This window comes from Drosophila nasuta, chromosome 2L (genome assembly GCF_023558535.2).
Source record: "Drosophila nasuta strain 15112-1781.00 chromosome 2L, ASM2355853v1, whole genome shotgun sequence".
NCBI classification, from domain to species: domain Eukaryota; kingdom Metazoa; phylum Arthropoda; class Insecta; order Diptera; family Drosophilidae; genus Drosophila; species Drosophila nasuta.
The window spans coordinates 26,919,216-26,932,047 of NC_083455.1; the positions used below are offsets into that span (position 1 = coordinate 26,919,216).

General features: G+C 40.2%; 1 protein-coding gene across 1 annotated transcript; it reads left to right on the forward strand.

The window, feature by feature from the left end:
• Positions 1-10,263: 10,263 nt before the first annotated feature.
• On the forward strand, positions 10,264-12,316 carry LOC132783770 (trypsin-1). The gene is made up of 3 exons (XM_060789130.1): positions 10,264-11,312; positions 11,376-11,767; positions 11,839-12,316. Exons 1-3 carry the CDS (start codon positions 11,111-11,113, stop codon positions 12,190-12,192), a joined length of 948 nt encoding a protein of 315 aa, XP_060645113.1. The 5' UTR covers positions 10,264-11,110; the 3' UTR covers positions 12,193-12,316.
• The last annotated feature ends 516 nt before the right edge of the window (positions 12,317-12,832 follow it).

Here is a 12,832-nt window from a genome sequence, read left to right on the forward strand (position 1 = left end):
ACAAACCAATTGACCTTTGCCGAGTGTGTGGGGCTTCAGCCCTAACCCTAAGACTCGTTCAACTCGACTCTTGAACTGAAACTGGCTTCGAGTGAAGTTGGAGTTGAAGTTGGCCCTGACCATTGGTTGCTGGTTCAATGCACTCAATCAAGCAATCAATCAATTGTATACCATGCCAAAATCATTAGTGCCACAACAATGCCGGCCATGGCTTGACCCACAGCCCACTTAAGGCAGCAGTTGTAGTTGTTGTCGCTGTTCGTAGTTGTTGTTGTAGTTGTTCGTCTGCTTTTGCGGATTTGGGCAATCAAAGCGCAAATACCGCCAGGCAAAACATGCGCTAAGAATTAGAGAGACGTCAGAGAGAGAGACAGTTGAGACCACAGTAGGCAGAGATGCGATAGATTCTACTCTTGTGTGTGTATTGGTGTATTGGCTCAAAATGTTCGTGAGAAATTCGCACGCTTTTTTATCGCAATTGTTTATGGCGGCATCTGCAACACAGCCTCATCATCAACAGCAACAGCAGCCAGAACGGCAACAGCCACACATAGTCGCCGTTTGTCGTTGCCATTGACAACGCCAAAGAAAGCCTGGCCAGGGCCACAGATTCCCCTCTACACTCCATCCCTGGCTGCAACGTATGTACAACGTGACTTACATATTTGCCACCTTCTGTTGCAGCAGTTGGCGTTGCAGTTGCAGCTTGTGGGTGACTTTTGCATGCCTGATTGCCGCTACGTTCCGATAGCCAATTGTTATGGTTGCTGTTGTTGTTGCTGTTGTTGCTGGCAACCAAAAATTAGAATTTCTAATGGTCCTTTGACTCTGACTCGAACTCTGTTGCATGCCCATAGCTGGACTCAAGGCAGAGTTACGACCGCAGTTCCAGTTGTTGTTGCAGCTGCAATTTGCGCGTGTTAAATGCAAACGCCGCTGCAACATTTAACTGTTAAAACGTTGTCGAGTCGCGTTGAGTGTGCCAAATTATAGTCAATGATTGAATTCAATTTGCAATTGAAAACACTCGCCCGGACCTAACCCAAGCTTAGCCTTTGTCTCACTCTCTGTGTGGGCGTCAAACAACTCAAAGTGGGAAGAGAGAGGAGAGGAGAGGAGAGGAGAGGAGAGGAGAGGAGAGGAGAGGAGAGGAGAACAGTCTTCATCAGCTTGGCCATAACTCAGCTTTACGAGCGACAAGCGGATGATGTCATTGTGCATTTGTGTGCATGTCTGTGCATGTTTGTGACTGTCCGCTGTGTGGCACGTGAATGCACATTTAATTGCCAAGCGGCGACCACAAAATGTAATAAGATGTAAACATCTAATAAACGACAAGTTGCGCCAGCTGCCTCATAAGTTAGCTGCAAAAAGTAAAGATACAAAATACAAAACGATTGTTATCTTAATACTTTCAGCAATCCACTTTTGGATATCAATCAAGCTGTGATTTATTTCATTAATGCACATAAGTCCATTTTAAGATAACTTTAATTTTGCACTGATACATTTACGGTTTCTTCTTGATATATTTGCAGTTCGCATGGCTTGAATGGAGGCGTAAAAGATCGGCAATGAAATTGACTTTAATTGCACTTTGAAGAGGTGAGTTTAACTATTTATTCATAGTACTTTTTATACCCGCTACCCATACGGTAGAAGCGCATGTGCTTTGTGACTGCAGGAAAACTGTGTAACAGCATAAAAATCTAAGACGATATACCCATATCCGCCTGTCTGTCTCTTCGTCCGTCCGTATGAATGCCTACATCTCAGAAATTATAAAGGATAGAGCTTTAATTCCTCAACATTTGGTTTTGATCTCATCATTTGCAAATTTTAGAAGTTCTCAAAGAAATTCGTTTGGTATATTTTGCATTCTATGGTATATTTGAATGTAGTAGTATATTAATATACCAAATATGCAATTTGAATACAATACTTAATTAATATACCAAATAAAACTTTTGGTATGTTTTCAGTATTTTTGTGGTATATTAATTTGGTATATTTTAAAATAATACCGCAGTGTTTTTCTTTGATTCACAATGAAAATCTGGTATATTTTGTGTAGTGTGGTATATTTTGAATGTACTACTATACCAAGATACTAAATATAGCCTTTGGTTCTTGTAGTATATTAATATACAAAATATACAATTTGTATGCAATACTTTATTAATATACCAAATAGAACTTTTGGTATGTTTTTAGTATTTTGTGGTATATTAATTTGGTATATTTTAAAATAATACCGCATTGTTTTGCTTTGATTCACATTGTGTAACGAATATTTCACAATGATAATTTGGTATATTTTGTGTATTGTGGTATATTTTGAATGTACTACTATACCAATAAACTAAATATAGCATTTGGTTCTTGTTTACTTGTTACAATTAGTTTCAATACTTTGCTGGCAACCCACTTGCAGTTTGCACATCGCTGAATTAAATGTATGTGAAGGTAATGAATTATTATTAAATCAAACGCAACAAACAGTCAAAGCAAAAGCGAAAACAGTTAAGCGACTATTTTTAGCCATTCACATCACACGCCACAAAGATGAGCAACATCGTGTACTATAGATATTTTACATGAGTGTAAAATCAATTGGAGAAGATGAAGTGAGGAATGAAAGCTGACAATGACGAAGTCGTTGATTGTGAAATAACTATTGGAAATATCAGCAAACGGATCTTGCATTTAAACAACAAATTTACATAGATTAGAGAAGCAGATTCCCCAGGGAAATGATTTCATTTCATACATTAGTGATGTAATTGTTGTTTGTTGTGAGGAAAACGAATTTAAATCGCTTTAACTTTTGCGAGAGCAATGTTAATGAATTTGTAGCTCGGAGTTTGGAGAATGTTTAAAATGTTACTCATTAAATGCTTTCCAGCGATTTTGCAGAACTAAGTGGGATATAACTAATTGAAGTTGTGGCTATAGCTGGACGCCCTGTTGCTTTAATTAGATTGCTCAGCTCAAATTAACTGTAACTGAGCCAGACATAATGCTAAACGCTGCAAAGAGCGGGAGGGGAAAGAAGTGAAATTAATTAGCTTGGCTTTTACGATCCATGGCAAAGTCAACACAAATCAAGTTTGTTGCCTGAGTCTTTCACTTTGGAGTGAGCAACGCTAATTAAAATGACCAGCCGACTATCTCCCTCCTTCCCTCCCTCTCTTTTGCTCTTGCTCTCTCTTACACCTTTAACATGCTGTGCGCGGTCATAAAAGCGCACATTTCTATAATAAGCATGAAATGCAGACTCTATCCATTGGACCCTGTCGCTCAACTATAAATAACGCCCCGGCTCAGCGAACTAAGACCACAACAAGAGTTCGTTCGGCTGTTGTCCACTCTTTTGCTGTCCGCTGTCCGCTAGTCCCGGTATTGATGTGTGTCCTGTCTACTGCTTTTTAAATCAAATGATAATAAATCACCCGCAGATATCATAAAACATGTTGCTCATAACCAAGCAAGCAACCAAAGGGACAACTCTCCAGCTCTCTGACCCTGCTCTCTGTGGTTCCTTCTTTCCTTTTGGTGGGAAATTTGCGCCGTTGCTTAGAAGTTTCATCGACATCGGCCACGGCATCGGGATCGGGATCATGCTACAACCTGGACTTGAACTACACATCAGTTCGGTCTCTGGCTGTTGCTGTTCCTGTTGCTGTTGCCGCGCGCGCCGTTGTCTAATTTGCATAAATGACAATGAGAGTCATAAAACATGCGTCGTTGTTGTTCGTTCGCCTCGATTGTCGTTGCCGCTTGCTGCCTGCTTGTTGCAATTTTTAAATAAAAATATTGCCAGGCTGGCTGACTGGCATCATCGTCATCATCATCGTGCAACATGTTGCATGGCTGTTTGCTGTACGTTGTGTTGTGTTTGCCGCATAAATTAGATTTCGCGCTGATCTACACTTTTGCTGCTGCTGCCGTGAAGCCAGAAGAAAGTGCAACCCAAAAGAGTTTTCGCTCTCAGCAGCAGCAGCATGTTGCATGCCCCCTTCATACTCTCTTCTCTCCTTTCTCTTTGCGTTCTGCAGCCGAGGAATTTATATCGCCGAAATGACGGTCAAAAATGTTAAGGGCCAAAAGCGTGTCTGCAAGTTCAAATGCGAACGAGTCTCGGTTGCCGTTGCTGTTGCTGTGGCATGCCACTTGGGGCAAGTCGAGGATGCTGCTCAACTGCTGAGGCCGCCCTCAGGCTACTTGTGCGGCATGGCAAGGTGAGGCCGCAGTCTTCATTCTTCTCTTCCTCTCTCTCTTCCTCCTCTCGCTGTCTCAAACTCCAAGTCAAAGTCAAAGTCTTGTTCTGTTGGCCAATGTTGTTGCCCTTTTTGAAATTTATCTAAGCTTCACTTGACACTTGTCGTCGTCGTTGTCGTTTTCCACATTGTTGTTGTTGTTGTTCAGTTGCCTGTCTTCATGTTGGAGCCTGCCTTGAAATTTCCGCAATCTCGCGCCTTTAAAGTTCCTGCAGTTATCATTAGACACTGTGAGCCTCGGTCTTCAATTTTCTACTGATTTAAGTTAGCCACACACACTTGGCCTGGCCCATGTGTGTACACCTCTTCACTTCCCTCTTCTCTCCTGCTTCTCAAGTTCGCTTGCCTCAGGCGTTCTTCTTATTTGACGCAAGCATTTTTCCTAGTCTTTTCTTTTGAGTGTGCCTTTTGTGTGTGTGATGCTCAGTCTCAGCCCATAACTGGCAATTGCACGATCTGTTTGCAGCCTCCGCCTCAGTTCAGTTGCCAGTTGCCAGTTTCAAGTTGCCATGACACTGCTCTACGGCATATCGAGACGACAACAGCATCAGTGGACTGCTTCAGCTAGATAAAGCACTATATATTTAATAAATAATTCCACAAGATGATTAGCACACAACATGCAACAATTGGGCAGAGACGGAAGAGATCTTTTATAGATTGAATGGGCTAAGTCTTAATGCTGAAAAATATACATTGTAGTTAGATTAAGTAACGAGGAGTTTTCACAAAATATGATTTGCCTCTTAGCACTCTTTTGGATTCAATTTCAATTCGACAATCTCAGCATAGCGACAATCAATCAAGCTATTAAAGCAAGAAATTTTAATCATCCAAGGTAGCCGCAAAGTCAGTTACCAAATCTAAGAACAGACAATAATTTGTTAAAGTAAAATGAGAAAGAGATTAGGACACCCAAGTAAAGGAAATTTAGGATCTACACAAAAGTTAAGTCAAAAGATGAACTGCTTAAGCAAATAATAATAATAATACTAAGAACAAAGTTCAAAATTATTAATGTAATTTAATAAATAAGACCTAAAAAGTGTTGTCATAAATTATGAAGTATATCTAATTATTATTTTCTATCTGTACTTTTATTGCATTTTATATAAAAATATTATTACAGCCCAAAGATATATTATTATAACATATTGTTTTCGTTTTGTTTTGCTCAATTTGCATTAAAATGATCCAAAGGTTGTTCTGCTTTTCGTATTCGCTCATCCATAACTGAAAGCATACTTTTAGGCACAGATTGTGCGCAAACATTCAGCTGGCAGATCAAGAAATCAAACTCAAGCCCTCAAGCTGCACTTTTCACTCAAACCCAATCGAAGATCGCACTTGAAAGTGGCGAAGACACCCGCTGCAAGGCAACAAGAATAGGAACGAGAACAAGAACAAGAAAGCCCCTTATTTAGTTATAATGAAGTGTTGCAGGGCAGCGGCGGCAATATTGCTATGATTATTATTTGTTTTGTTTGGTTTTCTGTTTTCTTTTTTTTCAATGTCATTTTGTTGTGGCGAGTTAATGGAGCGGGCCCATAAATGCGAAGTTGAGTTGAAGAACTCAATCAGAATCAGAAACAGAAACAGAATTCAGCGGCAATTTGTTGCGGCCCAAATGCATGCCACATGCCTTATGCTGCATGCCACATGCCACACGTTCACGCAAGAGGAACAAGCGCCCTTTTTGGCTGGCCATAGATTATCTTGTCCGATTGCGTTTACAAGCCAATCCTTTCGGGCAGCTTCCTTTGGCCATGACCATAAACGCAATTAGAAGAACAATTGTTAGACATGCAAAGCGTTGCCAAAGCCCTTCGAGGCAGCATCGAATGCTGCAACAGGCGTGGCCATAACAACGATTGCCATCTGTGGCGACACAGACACAGACATAGTCTTGGACCTTGTTGAGTTGTGGTGTGCTGTGCGTGCTTATAACTGAAATGAGCAATTACCTTACAAAGGATTTGACTGCACACACAAAACAGAGACAGACAGAGAGGGAGATAGGGAAAGAGACAGTCTGAAGAGGCTGGTCGTTGCTTTTAATAAACTCCTCACGATGCTCCATGTTAAAGTGTCTCGCGCGCTTGGCGTTGACTTGTGAGAAAGCTCTTTACTGCAGTCTTCACGCTGACCACAGAGAGTTCAGTTCAAATATTTGAGAATTTCCACAAACACGTCACACGACACAGCCGGAGGATGAAGAGGAGAGGACTGAGGACTGAGGACAGTGACAGAGCATGTAAGCAGCCCTTCATCAAGGAGGAGGAGGAGGAAAAGAGAGGCTGGGAGGCGAGAATGGTTGGTTGGTCACAACTGTGGCACCCGCACGCTCATGGCTTGTATTTGGCTTGTTAACTGCGCTTGTTTACTTTATGTTAAATTAAGTTGAGAATCGTGCAATGCAAATCAGTTGGAAAAGCTGCACAACCAGAATCACTTCACAACACACAGACTTCGGTTGCGACTCCGACTTTGACTTTGACTTTGACTTCAACTCTTACTCGCATACAATTTTCCAACTCTTTTTCTAATTGCCAAGAGTTGCAGCCAGTTTTAGAATCAGAGTTGCACAGTTGCTGTTGCTGTTGCTGTTGCTGTTGCATTTTGGAGGCAGAGAGGCCACGGCTACTGTCACTGATTGCTTTGCATACAAAATGAATTAATGTCATTGAGGAGGAAGAAGATGTTGCCCATCCGCTAGTTGCCTTCGTTGCTTCGGTAGCAGCCACAGAACAGTGCTGACAATTTGGCCGTTTTACAGTTAGATTTGATTGAACTAATTCTACAATTATTATTCTGATTAATGAAGTACTTTTTTTAGACGCTCAAAATAATCTTAAAAGTCAAAGTAAGATTAACTATAATTTATTTACTTATTTTCCGAATTTTTGTTTATATTGTGTAACCAATTTACTTTAAGGCTTTCTGCTTTGTGGTGATTGTTATATTAGGAATTCTGCTTTATATTTGAAATTAAGTTTTGTCAACAATTCAATGTGTTTTCCCTGCTTCGCAATGATTCAAATGTGCTTTAAAAAAAACATTTTCTTTACTTGTCATATAAATGTGCTCTTATACTTTTGAAAGCATCTTGTTAGCAATTCTATTTGATTGTTCTGCTTTGTGATGATTACAAAACTCCCACTTTTATTAGGAATTCTCTTTCATATTTTATCAGCAAGTCAATTTGTTTGCTTTGTAATAATTCAATGTCTAAAGAAATATTTGCTTTAATTCCTTTAGTTGTTGCATTTTGTCGGCAATTGAATTTGTTTGTGATGATTTTATGACTAAAATTCCAATTTAGATTTATTATATTTTGTTTATTTAAAGAATTCTCTCTTATTTTTAAAAATGCAGAATGTCAGCAATTCAATTCGTTTGTCAAGCTCTTGATGCATTTCCTTTTGCCAGCACTGTTGAGCAGATTTCAGACCTTAGATTTGTTTGCCCAACGGGCTGCGAATGCTACAAATTTCTATGAGTTGTAAACGTATAAAAGCCAGAGAGAGAGAGAGAGAGAGAGAGAGACGAGAAGAACAGAATAGAAAGAGACAGGGAGAGGAAGAGGATGAGAGTGAGACGCCAGAGAGATTTGCTGGCTTCAGCTTTATATTATCTAAGGGTCCAAGTCGTCTTCATTGTTGGCAGTTATCAAATGCAGCACATCAGTCAGAAGCCAAGACGAGACTTAGACTCAAGAACTGAGAGACATTTGCATCATATAACTATGTGTGTATGTGTGTGTGTGTGATGTTTGCTGTGGACGTCACACACAATAATTAAAATGCTCCGACTGTGGCTTTGACTTCGACTGTGGCTGCGACTGATTGTTTGTGCCGCCTAGATAAGTGCAACTTGGATGGAACTTGGATAGCTCAACTGGCAACTTGGCAGCAACTTGCTTAGCTTAGATAATGCAATTCTTTTCTTATGCAAATTTATGACTGACTGACTGACGGACAAACGAACAAACGGACAGACGAACCAAGTGAACGGCAAATGCCATTCAACCTTTCTAAACACTCTCTGTTATAGTTTGGCATGGGGCAAGCGGAAAGTTTGCTGCTGCAAGTTCAACGTACTGAACCTTCGCATAGCTACGGTGGCTGGGTCGTGCTGCCACGCCCATGTTGCATGCAACCGCACTTGGATAATTGATTTCCACAATCGCCTTATCAGCGTGTGAGGTAGCTGAGTCTTTGCCTCTCTTTATTCTATTGTCACGCAGCAACTTTATGTTATTATTATTATTTATTTATATTTTCAAATCATAGAGGTACCAGATTCTAAGAATATACCAAATTAATATACCAAAAAATAATAATATATACCGAATGCTATATTTGGTATATTGATATATTATTACATTGAAAATATACAAGTAAAAATCTAAGAAATATACTGAAAATTACTAATATATACCGAATGATATATTTGGTTTATTCAAGTAAGGAAGCTATTAGTATACCAAATTAATATACCGAACAATACTAATGTATATCAAAATGTTATGTGTGTTTGGTATACTGAAATATTACTACATTCAAAATATACAAGTAAGAAATCTAATAAATATACCGAAATATACCGAATGTTATATTTGGTTTATTTATATAATATTACATTCAAAATATTCAAGTAAGAAAGCTATTAATATATCAAATTAGTATACAAAAAAATACTAAAATATACCAAAGGTTATGTTTGGTCTATTGAAATATTACTACATTCAAAATATGCGCATCTCTAAATCGATTATAATATTTGCTTTAATTTCGTTTAGTTTCATTTCTTGTTTTGTTTTTCGCTATGTAAATGAGCCACAAACAAAACAAAATAAAACTGAGCGACAAATGAAATTTCGAAAATCAAATGCTAAACACACACAACTCTTCATTTACATTTTGCCATTTGGGCTTGACATAAAAGTAAAAGTTATTTATGCTTGGGGAACAGAATAGCTAAAAGCCAGAGACACGCGTTAGCTAACCGTCTATTAAGTTATTAATCGAAAAAAAGTATCAATATGCGCAGTCTATAAATGTATGCTCATAAATCTCGAACAGTTTTGCTCTAAGATTTATGAATTCTCTCAGAAATCCATTTACAAACTGGGTCAAACTCAAAAATAATGGCTCAAAATATGTATTTGATATGTTCATAAATTTAGACTAGCTAAAATTAATTTGAACTATTTCTTGGAGAAATCTACATTTTAATATTAAATTAAACTCTTTATTTTAAATAGAACAAAGCTATAGACTGCCTGAAGACTATCTCATATTACCTTTGATAAAAAATATTAATGTCACATATTTGAACAATGCAATTAATAACTCAATTTTATGTCAAGAAATCCTTTTAAAAAATGATTTACAATTTCATTTTGAAATTATGAATTTATCCCTTATTTGAAATGTTTATAAATTAACACTCCTCTTTATCATTATTCTTCTTGTAAGCACCTTTTTTTCTGAAGCAATCTCCCTCTTCATTTCATAAGGAAATAACTGCTTTTATTGCATTAAAAGTAAGGTCATATATTATAACTATAATTCGATCGAGTAATAACTGAATATTCGGTGGAGTTATGAATATAATTATTTATATTGTGAAGCGAAGCAACCGAAGCAGGCTTCTCCTTGTGGCTGTTTGTAAACAAGAATTGAATCTGCGAAGCAAAAAAGAAGAAGAGAGACGCTATAAAAAGCTGCACTTATGGGCCATAAAAAAGGTAATGGCTTCTTGAGTTGCAGTCTGATTTCGGGTTGTCCTACATAATTTATTAATTAAAATATTATTAAATTGGCAATTTCATGCACGCGCCGCTTGCCGCTTGCCGCACCGCAAGTGCCACATGTTGCATAACGACACACGCTCTTATTCTTGACCGTAATGTTATTCATATTTTGTATTTTCTTTTGCAGCTTGCAGCTTGGGGCATGCCATTTTTGGGGGCAGACACCAAAAGCGACGACATTCCGGGGCCAGAAAATATGATCAGCCTGCGGGCACAGAGAGGACAGCCAAGTAAAATATGCCAAAAAAAAAAAAAGGAGAATACTGTGAGGAGGCTGAGCAGCAACTGAATGTAAGTTAAAGTCTTGTAAATTATGCGCAACAGCGTGAAAGCGGGCGTTTGGCTGTGTGGTTAATGATGATACCGGATAACTGGCACTTAAAGGATATTTATGCTGCAAGTGCTGCAGTATTTATGCTCAATCCACAATCGAGACTCAGTCAGAGAGACACTCGTGAAATTGCCAACTCAGCGCAGCGCATCGCATGAATTTGACTCGAGTTGAGTTGCGGAATTTGCAGTTTATTTTTGGCCAGAGCTGGGTCAGAGGCGGCTCAACTCGAAGTCGACGTCGACGTCGAAGATCGTTATGACGATGAGTCTGCCTAAGCCTCTCGAGAGCAAGGGCATTAAAAGTCCATTAAGCAGCGCTCCGCTTGCGGAGGCGGCTTCAAGTTTTGCTCCACTTTTCTCAAGCAACGAATTAAGAGCCAAAAGTTTATTTGTTTTTTTTTGCTGTTGTTCTGACTGCTGCTGATTATTGTTGATTTCTGTTGTTGTTGAGGCAGCGTTTTAAAGTGTTATGCAAATAAACCTGAAAGCAAACAAAGAAAGCGGAGAAAGAAAGAAAGAAAAGAAATGAAATGAAGCAAATCGCAAAACTCCAATAAAACATTCATATTTTTGGCAACAACAACATTCACATTCGCTGTGGCGGTATAAGTAGCTGGCGCTGTGCAAACATCAGCGTCACTTTCCACCCCGACTCCGGACAACTCCAGACAACACCAAGATGCGTTCCCAACTAGCGCTGCTGCTGCTCGGCTGCAGCCTGGCGCTGGCTCAATACAACTACGATGCGCCCAAGGATCAGCTGAGGACTGTGAATGAACGCTTCGAGGATGTCGTCGATCTTGTGGCTCACCAGAACGAACTCAACGAGGGCAGAGCGCGTAAAGGAGCTCGCAATCAATGCACCACCAAAGCCAACTGCTGTGAGTAACACGAGTAAAGCAAAGAGTTTCTCTATTTAATTCTTTCTCTCTCTTCTTTTCCAGTCTGCGGCTTGCCCAATGTCAATCGCATAGTGGGAGGCCAGCAGGTGCGCACCAACAAGTATCCTTGGACCGCTCAGTTGGTGAAGGGTCGCTACTATCCGCGTCTCTTCTGCGGCGGTTCGCTGATCAACGATCGCTACGTTCTGACTGCTGCTCATTGTGTGCACGGCAACAGGGATCAGATCAGCATTCGCCTGCTGCAGCTGGACAGATCCTCGCAGGATCCTGGCATTGTGCGCAAGGTGATCAAGACCACAGTCCATCCCAACTACGATCCACAACGCATTGTCAACGATGTGGCGCTGCTCAAGCTCGACTCTGTTGTACCTTTGGGTGCCAACATGCGTCCCGTTTGTCTGCCCGATGTTAACCACAACTTTGATGGCAAGACGGTAAGTTTGTCGGTTAAGTCTTTTGTATTTGATTAGCTATAATTGAGAGTGTATGAACATATGAACGTTAGGCCACCGTTGCGGGCTGGGGTCTGATCAAGGAGGGCGGCACCACCAGCAACTATCTGCAGGAGGTCGAAGTGCCCATCATCACGAACCAACAGTGCAGGACGACGCGCTACAAGGAGAAGATCTCCGAAGTCATGCTCTGCGCTGGCCTGGTCAAGTCCGGTGGCAAGGATGCCTGCCAGGGCGACAGTGGCGGTCCTCTAATTGTCAACGAGGGTCGCTACAAACTCGCTGGTGTGGTGTCCTTTGGCTACGGCTGTGCTCAGGCCAATGCGCCTGGTGTCTATGCCAGAGTGAGCAAGTTCATCGACTGGATCAAGAAGAACTCTGCCGATGGCTGCTATTGCCAGAGCTAGAGTTGAATACGGAATACCGAATACGATAGTTTCACTTGCATTAATCCCATTCTAAATTATTCTAAATTATTCAACATGCTGCTCATCCAATAAATAATTCACCATAAAATATTATTTAATTTCGAATACATCAAAGAAGATGTCAGAGTCTCTAAGAATAGAATAGCCCAAGGGCTGCATTCTAAAATGGCGAATTGATTCTTATCGTCGAGTGAGAGTATCGATCTCTGATCCACCCTCGAATCTTGAATCTTGAATCTCGAATCTCGTTCAACTTTATGATTAATGCCTCGAAATTGTTGCAACGTCCGATCGAAATCTTTGGCAGCAGACTCTCGCTCACATCATAATCGCTCGCTGTGGCTGCTTCGGTTATCATTCCTGCTCCGAGCTGTCAATCCAACTGCCAACTTCCAACTCGCGACTGCCGACTGCCGACTGCCGACTGGCGGCATAATTTGTTTTGACTCATTTTTATGCACAGCTCATAAATTCACATTGGCACAAGGCGATTGCCAGGAGACTCTCCGAGCAGAGTCTAGGCTTGGGCTACTACGATCGACTGACTATATGATCATCGTCTGCCATTGATTTACTATGTGAACACTTTATGGCTGTTTAAGTTGTTAAATTGAATTAA

Bases quoted from the DNA above. Each gene is read 5' to 3' on its own strand.
- LOC132783770 (XM_060789130.1), top strand. From the start codon at position 11,111: ATGCGTTCCCAACTAGCGCTGCTGCTGCTCGGCTGCAGCCTGGCGCTG. The intron at 11,313-11,375 runs GTGAGTAACACG...CTTCTTTTCCAG, and splicing joins CACCACCAAAGCCAACTGCT to TCTGCGGCTTGCCCAATGTC. The intron at 11,768-11,838 runs GTAAGTTTGTCG...TATGAACGTTAG, and splicing joins ACAACTTTGATGGCAAGACG to GCCACCGTTGCGGGCTGGGG.